The 20460-nt window shown below is 45.4% G+C and overlaps 1 protein-coding gene across 1 annotated transcript in view; it reads right to left on the minus strand.

Moving 5' to 3' along the window:
- Mtmr12 (myotubularin related protein 12) overlaps nucleotides 1-20460 on the minus strand; it is a 70919-nt gene that overhangs the window by 22633 nt on the left and 27826 nt on the right. The window contains exons 2-7 of the mRNA XM_052743100.1: nucleotides 17894-17954; nucleotides 15916-16061; nucleotides 14893-14965; nucleotides 12445-12575; nucleotides 11000-11090; nucleotides 6857-6986 (exon numbers count right to left, since the gene is read on the minus strand). Of these exons, the coding sequence (XP_052599060.1) occupies nucleotides 6857-6986; nucleotides 11000-11090; nucleotides 12445-12575; nucleotides 14893-14965; nucleotides 15916-16061; nucleotides 17894-17954 (632 nt within the window). The remainder of the gene's footprint in view (nucleotides 1-6856; nucleotides 6987-10999; nucleotides 11091-12444; nucleotides 12576-14892; nucleotides 14966-15915; nucleotides 16062-17893; nucleotides 17955-20460) is intronic.

The following is a 20460-nucleotide window of genomic DNA, read 5'->3' on the forward strand; positions in this document are numbered from 1 at the left end:
TGTAATAAAAAGCTGATGGCCAATAGCTAGGCAGGAGGTACAGGTGGGACTTCTGAGTAGAGAGAGAAGATAGAGATTATTTAGGTGCATGAGAGATGCCAGAGGACAAGGAAGAAGCAAGATGGGCAGTATGTGACAGAACATAGATTAATAGAAATGGGTTATTAAGTCATAAGAGCTAGTTAAAAACAAGCTTAAGCTAAGGCCAAGCTTTCATAATTAATAAAGAAGTCTCAGTGTTGTTATTTGGGAGCTGTTGATGGGACAGGAAAAGACTCATTACAATCAGCTTTCAGTTCGACACTTAATTCACAAAATACGAAAGCTGACATCAGAGAATTCAAGGAAGTAACAATGAGCTACAAAAGGACCATACTTCCCAGTTAAGAACCCAAGATGAACTGCCACCCCTGGGTTGGTGACAAGTACTCTGAGCAAATAGATTAGGAATCCGGATTCGAACCCTAGCTCTGCCTATGGCTCTGCACAGCCCTGCCTCTGCTGACAAGGAAGGTAAACTGTTCTGCCTTTCTGGGTCTTGTGTCTTCTTCTACAAAATGAAGGAGATGAGGGATGTGGGTCCAGCTCTGCAACAGAGCCCTTGCCTAACATGCACAAGGCCCTTGGTTTGATCTTCAGCACTGAAAGAAGCAGAGATTGGAAAATGTGATATCTAAAAGTATACGAAGTCCAAAATCTCATCGAACAGTAACAACATAAACACCTGTGTTGCTCGCAATTAAACTAATATGAAAATCAGTAACCATGATGACTGCAGTCCACTTTATCACATACTCTGAGATGGGTATGGTGACAGACGCCTTTAATCCCAGTACTTGGGAGACCAGATCTCAGTGAGTTTAAGGCCAGCCTGGTCTATGTAGTGGGTTCCAAGACAGACAGAACTACATAGAAATACTCTCTCAAAACAACAAGAAACATTTGAAGAGTACTCCGTGTCAGACATTGCTCTAGTCCCTCACATGGATGATTCACTGACTCCAACACCACGATCAGATACGTAGTATGATTACTGTCAACTGTAGGACATGGGGAAGCTAGATTTTTTCAGAGGGATCAGAAACACATGGGCACACTGGCTCCTCCGTCAACAGACCCCTCCCGATGGAGCTGCAAACACCTCCCTCAAAGAGTTGGGAATACAGCACCTGAGACCTTAGAAGGCGCCTGTGCAGCTAAGCTGCAATGGATGCAACCAGACGGTGTCTGCAGACACACTGCAGGTTTGACCTCAATCTGACAACCATCAAGTCATGGAAAAGATACATTTCAGAAAAAGGAACGTTTTAATGTGTATATGTGTGTTCCTGAGCGTATGTCTGTGCACCATGTCCATGCACGTGACCTCGAAAGCCAGAAGTGGGTGTTGGACTCTTTGGAATTGGAGGTACAGACCACTGTAAGCCACCATGTGGGTGCTGAGAACCAAACTCCAGTCCTCTGCAAGAGCAGAAAGTAGTCTTATTTACTGGCTATCTCCCTAGCCCCATGGAAAGATGGCTCTTTAAAGCAAGGAGATCAAAACACAAATGATTGCTCCATCAATCAATCCACAAGAGGTGGACAAACATACTAAACATCACCAAGGGGTGTGGTCATTGAACTCCACACTATGGGAAACAATTAACAAACAGCTTGATTTCTTCAAGAAAAAGATGAGGGTTTGAGAATCCACACATAAAGTAACTTAGGAAACCCATTAAGATATGGCAAAATGCTACTCTGACTCTTTATTAACAGTAAGATTAAAAAGATGAAAGAGAGCCGGGCAGTAATGGTACATGCCTTTAATCCCAGCACTCAGGAGGCAAAGGCAGAGGTTGGCATTGAGTTCCAGGCCAGCCTGGTCTACAGAGTGAATTCCAGGACAGCCAGGGCTATACAGAGAAATCCTGTCTCAAAACAAAACAAAACAAAACAAAAAAGGATGAAAGAGAAATTTTTCAAAAATGAGTCAAGAACTGGTGGCACACGCCTATAATCTTATCTGTTGGGTGGCCAGCCTGGGATATATGGTGAAACCCTGTCTCAAAACATACACACACAAAATAAAACAACTTCTCTCTACCCGCAAGCCAAACCAAGTCATGAGGAAATTTTAAATACTAACTAGATGTCAAAGAAATAGTGTGAGGCTAGGTATGACACATTCCTTTAATCCCAGAATTTGAGAGGCAGAGGTAGGCGGATCTCTGAGTTTGAGGTCTGCCTGATCCTTATAGCAAGTTCCAGGCAAGTGCTTCAAAGGAAGACCCTGTCTCAAAAAACAAAAACCAACAAAAAAGTAGTGTGAATTTGAAAAGCATGATAATGGTTTCATGCTGTGTTTATTTAAAAAAATCTCAGTCCTTTGTTCTTTGCAATATATACTAAACATAAATGAGATGAGCTTTGAAATTCATTTCCAGGCAATCCAAAGGGAGACAAGTAGGTGGGGTATAGAGAGACAGGATTAGCTATGAATTAGTCATTGTTACACCCGGGTAATGGATAAAGGGAAGTTTGACATACATTGTTTTCCTATAATGCTTCCGAATTTGTATAATCAACCTTACAGCTCATTTGAAAGATTCATTTGTGCGTGTGCCTGTCTGATCTGGGTGCTGGTGGCCACAAGAGGAGGGGGTTCGATTCCCTGGGGCTAGAGTGATAGGCACTTGTTAGCAGTCAGACACACAGGCACAGGTCACTAAGTTGGGGTCCCTCTAGAAGAGCAGGAAGTGCTCTTAACTCCCAAGTCACCTCTCCAGCCCCTCACAAACAATTTGAAAAGGACAAAGATCCTATGAGATTGTGATGTATACCCAGGTCTGTGAACCACTGGTCCTAGCTAAGGCCCTCAAGTCAGTAAAAGTCTTAAGACCTTGACTTCTGAAGTTCTGAAGTACTTATATTTGATGTACCTGCCTGAGTGGGTGGCCAGTACGCTAATCTATCACTAAAGTACAAACATTATAACAGATCAATGGCTTTTAAACTCCAGATGTCCATTAAAAGCACAGGGAAGGATTAGAAAATTATCAAAATCCAGGCTTGACCCCATGCTTATAGAGGAGAAGCTTAAAGCTCTCCGGGAACGCAGTGGGCTGAAAGCTGCTGTCCTGGAATGCCCTGCGATCAGGGTGGACTGCAGCAGCACCTGAGCTCAGGAGGGATGCAGATCAGTCCTGGCCCACCTGCTCAGTCAGCACCCGCAGGCCCACAAGCTCTGGGGGTGACTGAGATTCCCAACTGTGGGAAGCACTGACTGGACAGTAACTTCTCCACAGGCCACCACTCTAACATCATCTGAGGAGTTCTATAAAGCAGATGTGCCCCTACCCCCCTACCCCCCCCCCCCCCCCCCCCCCCCCCCCCGTTCTAAAACACTTGCATGTCTTCCCCAATATTCTACAATGTTGGCTCTCTGGTTAAGTTTGTTTGTTTGTCTATCTATCTATCTATTTATTTATTTTTATGTGCGTTGGTGTTTTGCCATGGGTGTCGAATTACAGAGAGTCATGAGCTGTCCTGTGGGTGCTGGGAACTGAACCTGGGTCCTCGGGAAGAGCAGTCAGTGCTCTTAAACACTGAGCCACCTCTCTAGCCCCTCTGGTTAATTTTAGCCTCTGTCCCTGAGCAGTGCGGAAGAGCAGCACACCAGGCACAGGGTGGAGGGTGTTCTCACCTGTCCCACATAACTCGGGTGGATCCCAGGCAGTCTGTTGAGACTATGAGTAACTAGTCCGCCCTCTCTGAAAACCGTCACTTAGGCAGTGGGATGAGTTCAGAGTCAAGGGCCTCTCTCGGGGCATCTCCAGCCTGGGAAGCTGGGTGATCCATTCAGGCACAGCTGTAGTCTGGAAAGGCTATGCCTGGGGCAGAGCTGCATCTTGCTGTGTCAGCATTAGCTCAAGGGTCCCTCTGGGAAGCACACCCCCACGGGGTTAAACAGCCTCTTGTATCTCCACAAGGAGGTGGAATGAAGGAAGGATTTTAGGAGTGAACTGAAAAGGGGAGCAATGGGCTTGTGGCACCTGAGCGGACAGTTCTGACAATGCAGTTTCTCATTCTTACCCAGACCGACTGGGGGAGGGGTCATCTGAAACACCCGGATATAAAAAGCGCTATAAACCCACACTATTTTATGCGGCTGTCAGCAGCGTGCTAGGAAGCTATGTTCCCAAATGATAAGAGTCGAGTTTCTAAAAACAGATCCACAGAGTCATCCTTTAAAAATGTAGGCCAGATCACTCCCTGCCTCTGCTCAAACTCCCCCTCATTGTTCTCAGATTCAAAAAGGATAAATTCTTCTGGAAGCATCCAACCAGTCCCTCTCCTCAACCTCTCCTCCCTTTCCCTGGCGTGCTCCCCACAGCCCTGGGCCCCTGGCTGTCCCTGCCTATCAGGCTTCTCTGCCTCCCCTTCTCGCAGCTTGGACCAAAGGCCACTCACTTACTCCCGGGACCTTCCTGATCACCCTCTTCTCCACCACCTCCAGCTCTTCCAGGCTTCTGCCTGATGTGTGTTTCTCCGCAGTTTTGTTTCCATGCTGGTTATTGAACCCAGGGCCTCACACATGACGGGCGAGTGCCCTATCTCATCCAGTGTCTTTCTCAATAGCTCCCTACCTTGAATTTCTTCTGTGCATTACTGTGTGTCTATGAATGCGAGTGTGCACATGCCATGCTGCACGTGGAGTCAGGAGGCAGTTTTCAGAAGTCAGCTCTCTACTTCCACCACAGGCCCTGAGGATCAAGCTCAGGGTCATGTGGCAAGCAGTTTTACCTGCTAAGACATCTTTTTTCAGATAGGGTCCATCACTGAACCTGGAGCTCACCAACTGGCTAGAATGGATGGCCAGCAAGCCCCGGGGACCATCCATCCTGTCTTCACCTGCCCAGCATTGGGATTACAGGCACATACATTTCTTTACACAGGTTCTGGGGATCAAACTGAGGTCCTCATCCTGTGGGGGAAGCACTTTGCCACCTAAGCCGTCTTCCCAACTCCACTTTTTTTTTTTTTTTGAGACAAGGTTTCTCTGTGTAACAGCCCTGTCTGTCCTGGAACTAGCTCTGTAGACCAGGCTACCCTCAAATTTACAGAGATTCACGTGCCTCTGCCTCCCAAGTGCTGGGATTAAAGGTGTGCGCCACCACGGCCCAGCTCCCAACCCCACTTTTCAGTGTCAGTGTCCTAATAGATGCGTTAAAGGTTTCTGTTAAAGATTTCTGTTGGGAAGAGTGGAGGTGCGGCTCAGTGGCCCGCGCTTCCGGGCATGCACAAGGCTGAGGTGGCTGTCTCCCACATCACTAACAAACAGTAACAGGAAAAGTCAGGGCTGAAACAAGGAAGCTTTACACACTTGATGGGAGAGCCAAACGGCACCACATCTGGGGCAGCTAGTCTGGTTATTCCTCAACAGCTAAACACAGTCAATCCCTCGTTTCGGCACTGTATCAGATTACATACTGAAGAGAAATAAAAACCATATCCTCATAAAAACTTTAAATGCTTATGGCAAGTGAATGGGTAAATAAAACATGGTATGTCCATACTATGGAATATCATTTGGCAATAAAAAGAAAAAGCCAGAGGTGTTGGTGCACATCTGTGCTGGATACTCAGGAGACTGAAGCAGGAAGATCTTAGGTTTGAGGCTAATTTGGGTTAATTAGTGAGTTCGAGACCCACCTAGTGCCACAGAAAGACCCTGTCTCAAAACAAACAAACAAACACAAGGCAGTCATAAAAGACCACCTATCCTATGTTTTATTTATAAAAAGTGTCCAAACAGGCAAATGTATGATTTGCTTAGGAATTGGCACAGGGAGGAGAACTGAGGAGAAATGAGGGTAACTGTTAATTTGGGTTTTCTTTACTAGATGATGGAAACATTCCAAAACTTACTGTGATGATAATCACACAATGTCAACACATTCAAACACCGTGTGGGGGGCTAGAGAGATGGCTCAGGGGTTAGTTTGTTTTGTTTTGAGTTAGGGTCTCTTTACATAGCCCTGGTTGTCATGGAACTCGCTATGTAGACCAGGCTTGCCGCAAACACAGAGATCCACCTCTTTCTGCTTCCCAAGTACTGGGATTAAAGGTGTGGGCCACTATGTGTGTGCTATTCTTCCAAAGGACCAGAGTCCAGTTCACAGCACCCAGTTTACCAACAGCTCACAGCTCCTATAACTCCAGCTCCGTGGGATCTGTGATGGCTCATCTTGGTTGTTAACTTGACTATATCTGAAACCAACTAAAACACAAGCTTCTGGGTACTCCTTGAGGAACTTTCTTGGTCACATTTGAAATAAAAAGGCACATTAAATGTGGGCGCCCCTTCTAGTGGAAGTTTGGACAAAGGACAGGAAAAAGAAAATTGCTTTTTTTTTTTTGGCCTGCTTGCCCTCACTTTTGCTGACAAGATCATTTTATCTATTGCTGTGGTATTCCTTTGCTGGTATCAGAAACAACTTCTTCCAGAGTTCAGCACAGACTGAAGATGAGCAGCTCTCCAGGAGTCCTCCAGTCCTCCAGTGCTGGACTAGGACCATTGAGACAGCCAGCCTTGTCGACTGAGCAACCACTGGATTCTCAACTTCTCCAGAGTGAGGCCGCCATGGCTGGACTACCCAAACCACACCCTGTGAACCACTCCAATAAATCGTGTGTGTGTGTGTGTGTGTGTGTGTGTGTGTGTGTGTGTGTATCCCAGTGCTCCTTCAAAGAACCCTAATATACGATCTGAGGCCATCTTCTGGCCTCCAAGGGCACCCACAGACACATATGCACATCCCCACACACATATGAACATAACTAATGGTGAGAGCCAACGTGGAGAGCTTACCTGTCACAGATTCTGTAGCCTTCATTCACATTCACTGTTTTGTACTTCACACTACCCTTGGTCCGCTCCAGCTCCCAACACCAGTCTTTAGGTGTGTCAAACATTACAGTATGGTTCTTGGGATCAATGGCTAAGAAAAAAAATTAGCACACAGTCAAGTCTTTGCACGACACTGGTATTTTGTTCATGTGGACACATAAGCTCTGAACCCAATTTATTACACTGAGTGTTTTTATCTAAGAAGAATAAATTCACAGTTTAATTGTTCCATTTTTCTCCATTTTTCTGTCATTAATCCAAAAACTGTAATGGAAAGTTTACTGAAATTTTCATTACATTTACGTATTTTGTGGGGGGGAAGGGAGCACGGCATGCCTGTCACAGCGCACATATGTTGGTCTGAGGACAACATGAAGGAATCAGCTCTCCTCTCACCGTGTGGGTGCTGGGGATTCAACTCAGCTGTCACGTCTGGAGGCAAGCACATTTACCTGCTGAGTCCTCACACTGGTCCATGCTGTCTCTTCATAGTGGAGGAAAGGAGTTCTGTTTCTAAAGGTCAGTTTTCACTATTTTACGTGTATCTGTTTCTGTATGCCCAGAGTGTGTGGGAAACTGTGGAGTCTGGAAAATGGTGCTGGAGCCCTGGAGCTGAAGTTACAGGCGGTTGTGAGCCACTCAATATGGGTGCTAAGGACTGAACTGGGTCCTCGGGGAAAGCAGCATGTAGTCTTAGCTACTAAGCCATCCCTCCAGCCCCAAGAGGTTATTCTTGTTCCATTCCTTGCAAAAGCAATTTCTAGCTCGATTTTCAGTCATCTGCCCATGACATAATTTATATAAAACAAAAATTCTGTGAAGCATTGAAAGATGGGCTTGGCACCAAAGCTAAGAAATGAAGTATTTTTAGCCCTACCACATGTGTATAATAACATGGCACACTGATTAGAACAGCATGTCCGATTCCGGAATGTAAATCTTTCCTCAGTTTGTGATGTGCTGCTGAGAGCGGCCTGTCCAGGATGGCACTCGGTTACTGAAAGCCATCAACAGATCAGAGAGTCACAGTGGAGGAAGTGGCCAATAGCCAAGGCCTGCATCATGGTGACAGGAACTTTGGCTACAAAATCAGCACTGTTAGAACAAAATGTCCAGAAGTGCTGCCCAAAGCTCAGCAGAAATGGCTGTGGCCTTTCTCCAGACCATCACTGATTGCTGGAAGTGACATGCACATCGAAAAACCCCAACTTCCTAGAAAATAAGTGTTTGCTAAAACGACCCCACCTGCTTCTGTTAAATAAAACAAAATTACAGTAACAGTAGTTAGAACAATGACAACAGTAAATGTTTACATAAGTTGAATATTCCTAATCTAAAAAGAAAAAAGAAAATCTGAAATTTCTTGACTGCCAATGTGATCTCTCAAGTGGAAAATTCCACACCTGACCTCAGGCCACAGTCAAAGCACAGACACATTAAAAATATTGTATAACCAGGCAGTGGTGGTTCATGCCTTTAATCCTAGCACTTGGGAGATGGAGACAGAGACAGGTGGATCTCTGAGTTTGAGGCCAGCCTGGTTTAAAAGCAGGTTCCAAGACAGCCAGGGCCACACAGAGAAACTCTGTCTGGGGGAAGGGGGAGTGTAAGTGAGCTAGAAAATCTGCTCCATGGTTAAGAGCACTGGCTGTTCCTTCAGACTACCGGGGTTCAATTTCTAACACCTACACAGCAGCTCCTAACTGCTTCTAGCTCCAGTCTTAGGAGATTCAGTGTCCTCCTCTGGTCACAACAGATAACAAGCACACATGTGGTACATGCATTCATGCAAGCAAGCAATCATACACATAAAAATAAATCTAAAAAGATACATAAGACAGGAACAGTATCATGCCTATAATGTCAACATTTAGATGGCTAAAGTAGGATCTTGAGTTTAAGGGCAGCCTGAGCTACATACTAGAACCCTGCCTCAACTCAGGTCACAGGGCCTTTACCTGATGAGCAGCTCAGCCTTCTTCTCAACAAACTAGCAAACACTCAGAATTGTAAATAATATTCATTCCTCCCATCCCCTCCACTTACACACAGGGTATCACTCTGTGTGCACTGGTAGGCCTGGCATGTTTTCTTTTATCAAGCCAGACTACTAGAGTGCTTTTGGTGTCCATGCCCCCCCCACCAGCTGAGGACCGAACCCAGGGCCTCTCGCTTGCTAGGCAAGTGCTCTACCACTGAGCTAAATCCCCAACTCCAAATTTTTCTTCTTCTTTTTTTTTTTGATTTTTCGAGACAGGGTTTTCTCTGTGTAGCTTTGCGCATTTCCTGGAACTCACTCTGTGCACCAGGCTGGCCTCAAACTCACAGAGATCCGCCTGCCTCTGCCTCCCGAGTGCTGGGATTAAAGGCGTGTGCCACCACTGAGCGCTTTTCTTATGAACAAATGCCTTGTGTCCACCAAACATCTACTATATATTGTTCTTTCTTTATTTCAAACTTTAAATATATGGTATCCTCTAGAATCTTAAATAAACTCAAGTATATTTATGTAGAAAAAAAGAACCCAGAGACAAATAGAATTATTTTAAATTTTGTCTCAATTTTGTTTTTCCAATAGTTTCACCTTTCCAGTATAACATTGATTTTACCTTTTCTTAATTCATAAAAATTAAAGTCCAGGCTGGAGAGATGGCTCAGAGGTTAAGAGCACCGACTATTCTTCCAGAGGTTCTGAGTTCAATTCCCAGCATCCACATGGTGGCTCACAACCATCTGTAATGAGATCTGGCACCCTCTTCTGTGTACATAATAAATAAATAAATCTTAAAAAAAAATTAAAGTCCACTTGTGTGTGAACACTCGCATACACATGTGGGCACCAGAGGTTGACACCACGTATGTTTCTCTACTGCTCTCCGACTTATTGTTGAGGTAGTGCCCCTCACTGAACCTAGACCTCGCTCTTTTGGCTAGACTGGCTGGCCAGAAAGCTCCCACAATCTGTTTCTGCCAGCAGTCCTCGGGCTCCAGACATGCACCGCTGCACCTGTCTTTTACATGGATGCCAGGAACCGAAACTCTTCATGCCTTCACAGCAGACATTTTTACCCACCAAGCCATCTCTCTAGCCCCTGATTTGACTTTTCATAAGTAACCACACAAATAATTCATCGCAACGTGAAAGCAAACAGACCTAAAAGATCAGTTAAGCAAAGATCCCAGGAAAAGAAGAGAACTCCTGAATGAATCATGTATTAGATGCTTGCAACCAAATGCATGTTGTCGTTCAGGGAGTATCCTGGTTGGTTTTATGTCAACTTGACACAAGCTACATTCATCTGAAAAGAGGGAACCTCAATTGATAAAATGCCTTCCTAAGATCAGGCTGGAGGACATTTTCTTAATTAGTGATTGATGAGGGCAGGTCCAGCCCACAGTGGGTGGTGCCATCCCTGGGCTGGTGGTCCTGGGTCCTAGAAGAGAGCAGACTGAGCAAGGCACAGAAAGCAATCCAGTAAACAGCTCTCCTCCATGGACTCTGCATCAGCTCCTGTCTTCAGGTTCCTGCCCTGTTTGAGTTCCTGTCCTGACTTCCTTCAGTGATGGACTACGATTTGGAAGTGTAATAAAATAAACCCTTTCCTGCCCAGCTTGCTTTTGGTCATGGTGTTTCATCATAGCAATGGTGACCTAACTAAGACAGGGGGGACGCAGATACTTTGAGAGATTAGGCATTCCTGGAGGAAGCAGGTCCCTGCAGTGTGTCTGCTAAAGTTATGTCTGGTTTCTGTTTCCTTCTTCTTTTTCTATTTCCCGTCCCTCACCAGGAGGTGAACAGCCTTCAAGCTGTTCCACAAGCCCATGGGCCAAGCCACCACGGAGTGAACCCTCTCAACGGTGAACCTTTTCTGTCTTCCCTTTTCTGGCATGTATTTGGTCATAGTGATACAAACTCATTAAGATGGGGTTTCCCTTCCTGACTACAGGGGAGAAGAGAAAGGAACCTTCTGGGGCTGGGGACACTTGCTGGGAATCCCAGCATTCAGGAGACCAAGGCAGGAAGTTCCTGAGTTTGAGAGACAAAACCAAAATGAATAGCAAGGATCCTGACTATTCAGCAACAATAGCTCCGAAGAGACTTACCTGTGCTGTGCACAGCAGCTGCATAGGAAAACAGAAACAGTCTTTTCAGCAGTTTAGGAGCTTGGGTGTGATGGATTATGCCACTGACAATCTAGAGAAAAAAGGACCAATGGATACTGTCATGCTTCTCATAGATCAGCGCTAAGAAAAGCAGGCACCAATTCTGTTCTCTGTCACACTAATGGGCTCTGGGGACAACACAACCCTTGCTGAACTTGGATCTATGAGTAGGCTCTTGGAAGAGTGCCAGAGCAACAGAATACTATTTTGTCATGCTTTCTAAGAGCTCTGAATTTCTAGGGAAAATTTAAAACACAGTCTAATTTCCCCAAAACCAAGAGTTAAAAATCTCAACTGCCCTATGAGGTCAGGTCCAAATATCCAACATGCCCGAGACTCACAATTGATAACAGAGAATAAGCAGTACACTTAGCTGACTCACTTTTGGCTCCTCTAGACAATGGAGGAATGGGGCCAGGCATGTAGCTCAGTTAGCAGTATGCTTGCCTAGCATGCACAAAGCCCTAGTAGCACATGCTTATAGTCCCAGCACTCAGGAGGTAGAGGGAGGAGGAGCAAAGCTTCAAGGCCAGCCTGGGCTACACAAGACCTTGTCTCAAAAGGAAAAAAAAAGAAATCCATCACTGTGCTCTCTATCTACTGTGCTAATCAAAAGTATGTTTTGATAAATGACTAAAATAACTGTTCAAATGGAAATGCTTCGTTACTCAGGGAGTTTTCTCTATCTACAGCTTTCTCTGCCTGCTCAGAATAGATACTACAATCACACTTACTATTCTAACTGAACTACCATACTATCTCAAAGAAAATGAAGGCATTACCCATAGCGTGCATAATTCATTGCACATAAGACAGTATAAGCAAACTGGCTTCTTGTTGGGCTTTCCCTAACGCGAGCACCATGAGAGGGGCGAGTTTGAGACCTTCCCTGTCTCAGCAGGAAAAACCTTGGAAATTATAATGAATCACAGCAAACTGGTGCAGCCATTTCCTGACCGCAACTCGATGTGTCCACCAGGAAATGATGCTTAATCTTTACAGGTGCACCTAGTGACCCAACTGTGCTCATGGAACAACTGCTGTTTTGTAGAGGTAAACACACAGATTCTCAGGAGCTGGAAGTCAGCACTCGTGTGTGAGGCAGACTGTAGAGGAAGGGCCAGCCTTAGCTGTCTTTTCCTCCCCATTCCCCAGCAGACCCTGACCTCACTCATCACCTCCCACTCACCCTTTAGTAGCTCTAGGTAACCAGCACTATGGTGCTTGTCCCAACTATCTCTCACACACTAATCCAAGAATGAGATTACAGCTTCATCTTCAGAGTGAAAGGCTCCCTTCCACCTCCAGGCAATGTAAGCAAAACCTACAGTCAGTGGGGGAAACCCTGACGGGAAATAAACCTAAAAACACATGCAGCTAGTTACCCTTTTGACTTCCTCTTCCTTTGTGTACCTCAGACAAAAGTGTAGCACCCGCAGATCTTTGCAGTGGATAACAAGCTTCTCGGGGTATTTCTTCAGTTGTCCAAACAGAGGTTTCTTTTTCTCATCAAACACTACAGAACAATGATGAAATCATGAGTAGAAATGAATGTTACATGGCAACAAATTCACGCTAAAGGAACAGGTAGACTGTTAGCTTTCAAGGACAGAAGTCTCTCCCAGAAGTATTTGTTTTTGTTTTTTTTGTGACTGTTTTGTTTGTTTGTTTGTTTGTTTTGGGATTTTCAAGACAGGGTTTCTCTGGGTAATTCTGGCTGTTCTGGATCTAAGTTTTTAGATCAGAATGGCCTCCAACTCTGAGATCCACCTGCCTTTGCCTCTAAGGTGCTGGGATTAAAGGTGTGTGCCACCACGTCAGGCTTCTAGCAGGATTCTTTATTCCTCAGGAATAAGCCTAAGACTCAAATGGACAGAGCAGACTCCAACAGCCTGAAGAAAGCCCAGCTCTGATGGGTCTGAGAGACAGCAGCTAATTGTGTGCCCTTATAAACTTTGGCTGAAGATCAGAGAAAACAAGCCACTAGATTAAATACAGATGCCAGGGGGTGGTGACACACACCTTTAATCCTAGCACTCGGGAGGCAGAGATCTGTCTGGATCTCTGTGAGTTTAAAACCACCCTAGACTACATGAGATTGACTCAGTATAAGAGAGAAACAGAGCCAGGTATGGTGACACACATCTTTAATCCCAGGACTTGATATCTCATGCCTTTGCTTGGGAAGCACACATGCCTTTAATCTCAGGAAGTAATGGCCGGGTGGAGAAAGGTATATAAGGCGTGAGGAGACAGGAACTGAAGTTTTTCAGGCTGAGGAGTCCTAGAGGTAAGACGAGGCAGTGGCTTGTTCCTTTGTCTCTCTGATCTTTAGGCAAATTTTATTAGGGAACACAATATATCACCACACAGCTATGAGCACTTCCTGCTCTTCCAAAGGACCAGAGTTCAGTTCCTAGCATCCATGTCAGGCAGTTCACAACTGCCTGTAACTCCAGCTCCAGGGAACTGGATACCCTCTTCTGACCTCTGCTCACACACACGCACACACACACTAAATAAACCTTGGGTCCAGGGAGATAGCTCAGTGGTTAAGAGCACTTGTTGCTCTTGCAGAAGAGAGGGTTGCTTTCCAGCACAAACATGAAGGGAGGCTCACCACCATGTGTAACTCCAGTTCTAGGAGATCCAACACCCTCTTTGGCCTCCTCAGGCATGGGCATGCATATATATATGCAAACACTCATACATATAAAACTTAAAAATAAATAAATACTTAAAAAGGAAAAGCTGCCAAACTGCAAAAGTTGAGCTCATAATGGATGGAAGGGAGAGTGTTGGGGATACAGTTTCATGCTGGCCAACTCCTACATCTATGGCTAGAGTCTCTCTTAACATTTCCACCCCTGCTCCAGAGCCTGGACTCACTCAGCACCTACTGGGGTTGAGAATACCATACGTGGCTGAACAATTTCTGAAAACATCCAAAAGAAAACAGAGTGAGGTTTGGAAGGGCAATCTTATTAAGTCAGCAGAAAAGATATCCTAATATACAATCAAGTTTTTTTTTTAGACAAGGTTTCTGTCCTGGAACTCACTTTATAGACCAGGCTAGCTTCAAACTCAGAGATCCACCTACCTCTGCCTTCTGGGATTGAAGGTATGCACCATCACATCTGGCTCAGGTTTTTCTTTTCTTTCTTTTTTCTTTTTTCTTTAAATTTTCCTTGTGTATACTCACTGAACATGATACTATGTTTTCTAAGGACACTGTCATACAAGCATTTAATGTGTGTCAAGCACATGCCCATTACTTGCATACAATGAACCTTAACTGATCAACATCCAACTCAGAATAGGCTGGTGTGAGGATGAGAAAACAGGCTTCCGGCTAGGTGTGCTGCCTTGCACCTGAAAACTCAGCACTCAGGAGCAAGAGCCAGAGGCAAGAAGATAAAGAGTTTGAGGCTAGTGGGCTACATTAAAACAAGCAAACAAGCAAACTGTCTCCCCAAACCCCCGCCCACCAAAAAAAGAGGTGAGTCAATGAGTAAAGGACTTGCCACTAAGCCCGATGACCTGAGTTCGATCCCCAGGACCCACAGGTGGAAGCTCCTGCATGTTGTCCTCTGACCCCCACGTGCACACTCACACAAATCTTAAAAGAATGAGGTAGAGAGGAGGAGCCAAGCCCAGCTTGGTTTACTTCACCCAAGGAAGCCTGGGTAGCTACTCTATGCTGCACTTCACCATTCACAAAGCTGCTTTACACACGGTAACTTAAGTAACACAGTTAAACAGACTGTACGAATATCATCATTATTGCTATATATTCTGAGGCAGGCAAAGTAACAAGGGAAGGAGACACTCACCTCCATAAATCTGATCCACACAGTGAAGTGGAACATCATTTGCTCCCACAATCTTATTCTTAAACTGAGTTTCCTAAAAAGAAAAAAAAAATCAAAAGAAATAACTGTGACTCCTTTCAATAAACTCAGATGTTCATAGCAAAGCAAATCACTGTTCTCCACTGTACACTGAGAAAGACATCTCCCCCATGCCCCCAAGAAAGGGATGCTGCAGTACATGTGAGAAAATCTCCTGAGAACCAGCTGATTCAGTCCAGGGAGAACATGCCACTTCTGGGCTGCACCGAGGAAACCCACTCACTGCGCACTAAAACTCAAGTGCAGACGTAACAGTAGTCCTTCTGCACACAAGTGCAGACAGGCGGAGACAAGCTACCTACCTGGGCAGCTTTGAGAAGCACTGCTTTGAGAGTCAAGTGTTTGGCAAAGCTGTCTTTGCTCAGCTCTAGGAGCCAAGCCCTGCAGTGGACAGCGGTGCAGGGGGCCAGCCTGAGAGTAGCAACAGTGCTGCTTTATGCGAAGCAAAGGGGTCCAGGGCAGCTGGCACACGGGGGTCAGGCGGGGCCCCGTGGGGTTCCCACCGGGTGTAGTGCTGTCCGGCCCTCCTCTACTGCTCCCTCCTAAGTAGTCACAAGTCTCACAACAACACTGCAACTAGGTTCGGAACAAACAGAAACAACCTCAGACCCCAGTTCCCGAATCTGTGAAAGAGCTTAGTAGAGGGGAACATGAGGAACTGGACACGGTGGGAGAGGCTGGTCCAACAAGTGACTCAGGCTGTGCTGAATTCAGTAGCAATCGGGGAAGAGTTGATGATGTCGGCTTGGAAGGGCAAAAGCAAGCATGAAGCACAGGTCAGGATTTCTAGGAGGTCCTCCTGGTGGCGTGAGCCCCTGCAGGGCAAGGGCAGACCACTAACGAGAGGCTGGCCTCTGCTTGTGTGGGGAGGAGAAAGGCTGCAGGGGCAGCACCGGATCCCAGCGGCACTTCCCCTACCACTCAGCAAGCGCAGCTCATACGTACACCACCGTTGTCCAGGGCGGAGTCCTCATCCCCCAAGAAGGCGATCTTGAAGTCAGTGCAGACCAGTCTCCCGTAGACGCCACTCAGACAGGAGTCTTCCTGGACGTACTTCATGACTATGCTGGCTTCACAGAGCAGTTGTTCACCTGATGGAGACACAGCAGCTCTCCTCAGAGGCCTTGGGGAACACACGGAACCGTTTTCTCACGGTGTACAGCAGGACAAACCCACAGTCCAGCCCACTCCAGAGGGGCAGGGACTGCAAACAGAGGAGCGGAAGGGAAGCAGAGCAGAGAACCAAATGGCCCAGACACACTTCATGCTGAGACTTCTCTGACCTCTCACAAGTTCAAGCCTCTTCTCTCTCCTTTGCTTGGAGACAGGGTCTCACTAGATTACACAGTCTGGCTTTGAGTTCACTGTGTAGCCTGAGCTGGCTGCCTTAACTCATAGTAATCCTCCTGCCTCAGCCTCCCAAGTGCTGGGATGAGAGCTGTGTCTCCTTCACCTGCCTTTCAGCTACCTTCTCTAGTGTAGATCTTGATGTTTTTATTACTCTGACAGTAGGTGTCCCACCATACTAGAAGTGGAGCAAAGGCGGGCAGGCAGGCAGGCAGGCCGCAGGGCCCGGATTCAGACTCGGCCCCTTTTTCTGTGTGAGCCAGGGAGGGGTTCTGTGCAGCTCCCTCAGATGACAGGGGTGCTGGCTCATGTCGGAGGATGAGAGAGAAACGGAGGTCATGAGGTGAGGGGGCACAGTCTCTCTTTCTTAGTTCAAAGCGTTTCCTCTCGAGTGCCACCCCACCCCCACCCGCTCCATCTGCAGGCACCCAGCCCACAGTAGAAGCTATAGTTCCTGAAGACAGACTCCATAGCCCAAAGCACTAGGGTGGAGCCAGGGGAGCCTCTGCTCCCCAGAAGCAGAGAAAACCTGCTGGTGTCTGGGTGAGGACAAGAAGAGACAGACACATAGGAAATAAGAGTCAACTCTGCAGCAACAACAACAACAGAGGGATTTTCTTGTCATCTGACAGATAACCGTCTTCCCCTAGGGCCTCCCTCCGGCTTTCTTCACCTCTGAATTCACTTGTTGGTTAAAAATTCATTTGATCTAGTTTTTAATCCCAGCACTTGGAAGGCAGAGGCAGGCAGACCTTCGAGGTCAGCCTGGTCTACAAAGTGATTTCCAGGACAGCCAAGATTCCACAGAGAAACCCTGTCTTGGAGGTGTGGGGGAGGGGTGATAAAAAGTCAGGCATCCTTGTTACAGGAAAACACACATTACGAGGAAAAGAAAACCCTTTGAAACGGGACACAGCATGCACGTCTGTGAGCCCAGGACTCAGGAGAGGCAGCAGAAGGGTCACAAATCCCAGCCAGCCTGAGCTGTGTGAAACCCAGTTTCAAAATAAACAAAACACTTAAAAAGAAAGGATTTTTATACAGTTGGCAACATTTTCCACATAAGAGGGAGACATGCCACCAAGAGGTCTCTGTTCTTGAACTCAGAAGTGATACACCAGCAGACAGATGGGTGAGGCTCCCACCACCAGTCCTGGAGGCCCAGGCAGCTGTGAGATCTGAGAGCAACTATGGACAGAGGCAGCGGGAAGTACATGCAGACTAAGGGATTCTTCCAGGGACTAGGATTTTCTTGAGTGGAGACCAGAAATACTGGACAAAGCCAAGTAGGACACCCTCAGAAAGGCTTCACTGACTTGTGAAAGAAGTGAGAATTTCTCATTTATTCCCATCAGGCTGGAGGAAAGGGAAACAAGGAAAATTCCTTCCAAATGTTGTAACACCCTGAGCCAGGTGTGTGGTTACTGAAGACCTTGGCATCTTTATTAGGATACATCATCACTGTTCTGTGCCAGAGGATGAGAACAAAAGAGTTTATAACAGCAACACTAGGGATGACGTAATCGATCTCTGGCCTTGAGCTGAGTGTGAGATATGATGCTAACATGACCGTTACCTGGCAACAAGTGAAGAGAGACTTCCTTCTGCGTTAATTCCTTTTCAGTTGTGTGAATTTCCTATAAATAAATAAATAAATAAATAAATAAATAAATAAATAAATAAATAAATACAAAAGCAAAAGGTCACGATTTTCTTTTATTAAGGGCCCAAAATAACAATAAAGGCACGCTTTTAGAATACATATTAAACTACCACCTCTGCTCAGGACGTTTATGTTGATTTAATAAGCTACTGTTATTACTTTTATTTACTGTGTATGTATAGACATGCAAGCACAGGCACGTGCCACTGTGTGTATGTGTGGGGGGGGGTCAGAGAACAAGTGGTAGGAACTGGATTTCTCCTTCTACCATGTAAGGGATCAAACAAGTACATTATTCACTAAACTACCTCACCGGCCTTTAACAAGCTACTCTTAAATGCACGTTTAGGGAGCTGGAGCTGTTGCCTAGCATGCATAAATCCCCAGCATGAAAAGCAAAAGCAAGCAAACAAACAAAAGCAGAATGTAGAGAGAGGACTCCTTCAGTAAAGTACTTGCTGCACGAGCATATGGGGACCTAAACTCAGTCGCCAATGCTCGTGTAAAAGCTGGGCACAGCAGCGTGCACCTGCAATCCCAACACTGGGAAAGCAGAGACAGGGGGATCCCTGAGGCTCTTTGGCTAGCTAGTCTAGCCAAACAGGCTCAGTGAGAGACTGTCTCAAAAACAACATGGAGGGCAACTAAAGAAGACACCCAATATCAACTTGTGGCCTCCATAAGCACACACATGCACATGTACCTTGTCTGTACTGACTACATACTGTCCTGTGGTCCTCTGTCTGTTACAGATATTTTATCTGTACTGACTACATACTGTCCTGTGTCCTCTGTCTGTCTGTTACAGATATTTTGTCTCTACTGACTACATACTGTCCTGTGTGTTCCTCTGTCTGTTATAGATATTTTGTCTGTACTGACTACATATATGTATACATATACAAACAGGATGTGGCAGAACATGATGGTAAAAACAGCACTCAAAGAGGTGGGGGCAGGAGGATCAAGAAGTTCAAGGTCATTCTTGGCTGTATAGGAAATATGAGGCCAGGTTGGCCTGTCTTAAAAAAAAAAAAAAAAAAGAGCTGGGTGGTGGTGGCACACATCTTAATCCCAGCACTCGGGAGGCAGAGGCAGGCAGATCTCTTGAGTTCAAGGCCAGCCTGGTCTACAGAGTGAGTTCCAGGACAGGCTCCAAAGCTACACAGAGAAACCATCTCAAAAAACCAAATAAATAAATAAATAAATCTTTTAAATAAAAGTGGACAGAAAATTCCAGCAAGTTTTAGTGATAGTCAGTATATTAAACTAGATTTTTAAGATTTATATCTATTACTTATCCCAAACAGAAAGGCTGCGGTAGGCATCCCTTATATGAAGGAACAAGTTAAAGATGACATCTAGGCAAAGAAACATAACTCAGACACAGATTCAGGAAGAAAAAGGAGACATGTCAGAGAATAAGCTCCTCTCTCTCCAAAGAAAACCAACAGTTAAAAGCAAGAGATACTGAGTCATCTTAGGGGAAAAAAAGTCCAGTCTATCTCTAAAAGACAGACAGAGGAACACAGGACAGTATGTAGTCAGTACAGACAAAATATCTATAACAGACAGACAGAGGAACACAGGACAGTATGTAGTCAGTACAGACAAAATATCTATAACAGACAGAGGACACAGGACAGTATGTAGTCAGTACAGACAAAATATCTATAACAGACAGAGGACACAGGACAGTATGTAGTCAGTACAGATAAAATATCTGTAACAGACAGAGGAACACAGGACAGTATGTAGTCAGTACAGACAAAATATCTATAACAGACAGAGGACACAGGACATATGTAGTCAGTACAGACAAAATATCTATAACAGACAGACAGAGGACACAGGACAGTATGTAGTCAGTACAGACAAAATATCTATAACAGACAGACAGAGGACACAGGACAGTATGTAGTCAGTACAGACAAAATATCTATAACAGACAGGGGAACACAGGACAGTATGTAGTCAGTACAGACAAAATATCTATAACAGACAGACAGAGGGACACAGGACAGTATGTAGTCAGTACAGACAAAATATCTATAACAGACAGACAGAGGACACAGGACAGCATGTAGTCAGTACAGACAAAATATCTATAACAGACAGACAGAGGACACAGGACAGTATGTAGTCAGTACAGACAAAATATCTATAACAGACAGAGGACACAGGACAGTATGTAGTCAGTACAGACAAAATATCTATAACAGACAGAGGACACAGGACAGTATGTAGTCAGTACAGACAAAATATCTATAACAGACAGAGGAACACAGGACAGTATGTAGTCAGTACAGACAAAATATCTATAACAGACAGACAGAGGGACACAGGACAGTATGTAGTCAGTACAGACAAAATATCTATAACAGACAGACAGAGGACACAGGACAGTATGTAGTCAGTACAGACAAAATATCTATAACAGACAGACAGAGGACACAGGACAGTATGTAGTCAGTACAGAC

This window comes from Peromyscus californicus, unplaced genomic scaffold, assembly GCF_007827085.1.
Source record: "Peromyscus californicus insignis strain IS unplaced genomic scaffold, ASM782708v3 Scaffold_18__1_contigs__length_77618521, whole genome shotgun sequence".
NCBI lineage: Eukaryota > Metazoa > Chordata > Mammalia > Rodentia > Cricetidae > Peromyscus > Peromyscus californicus.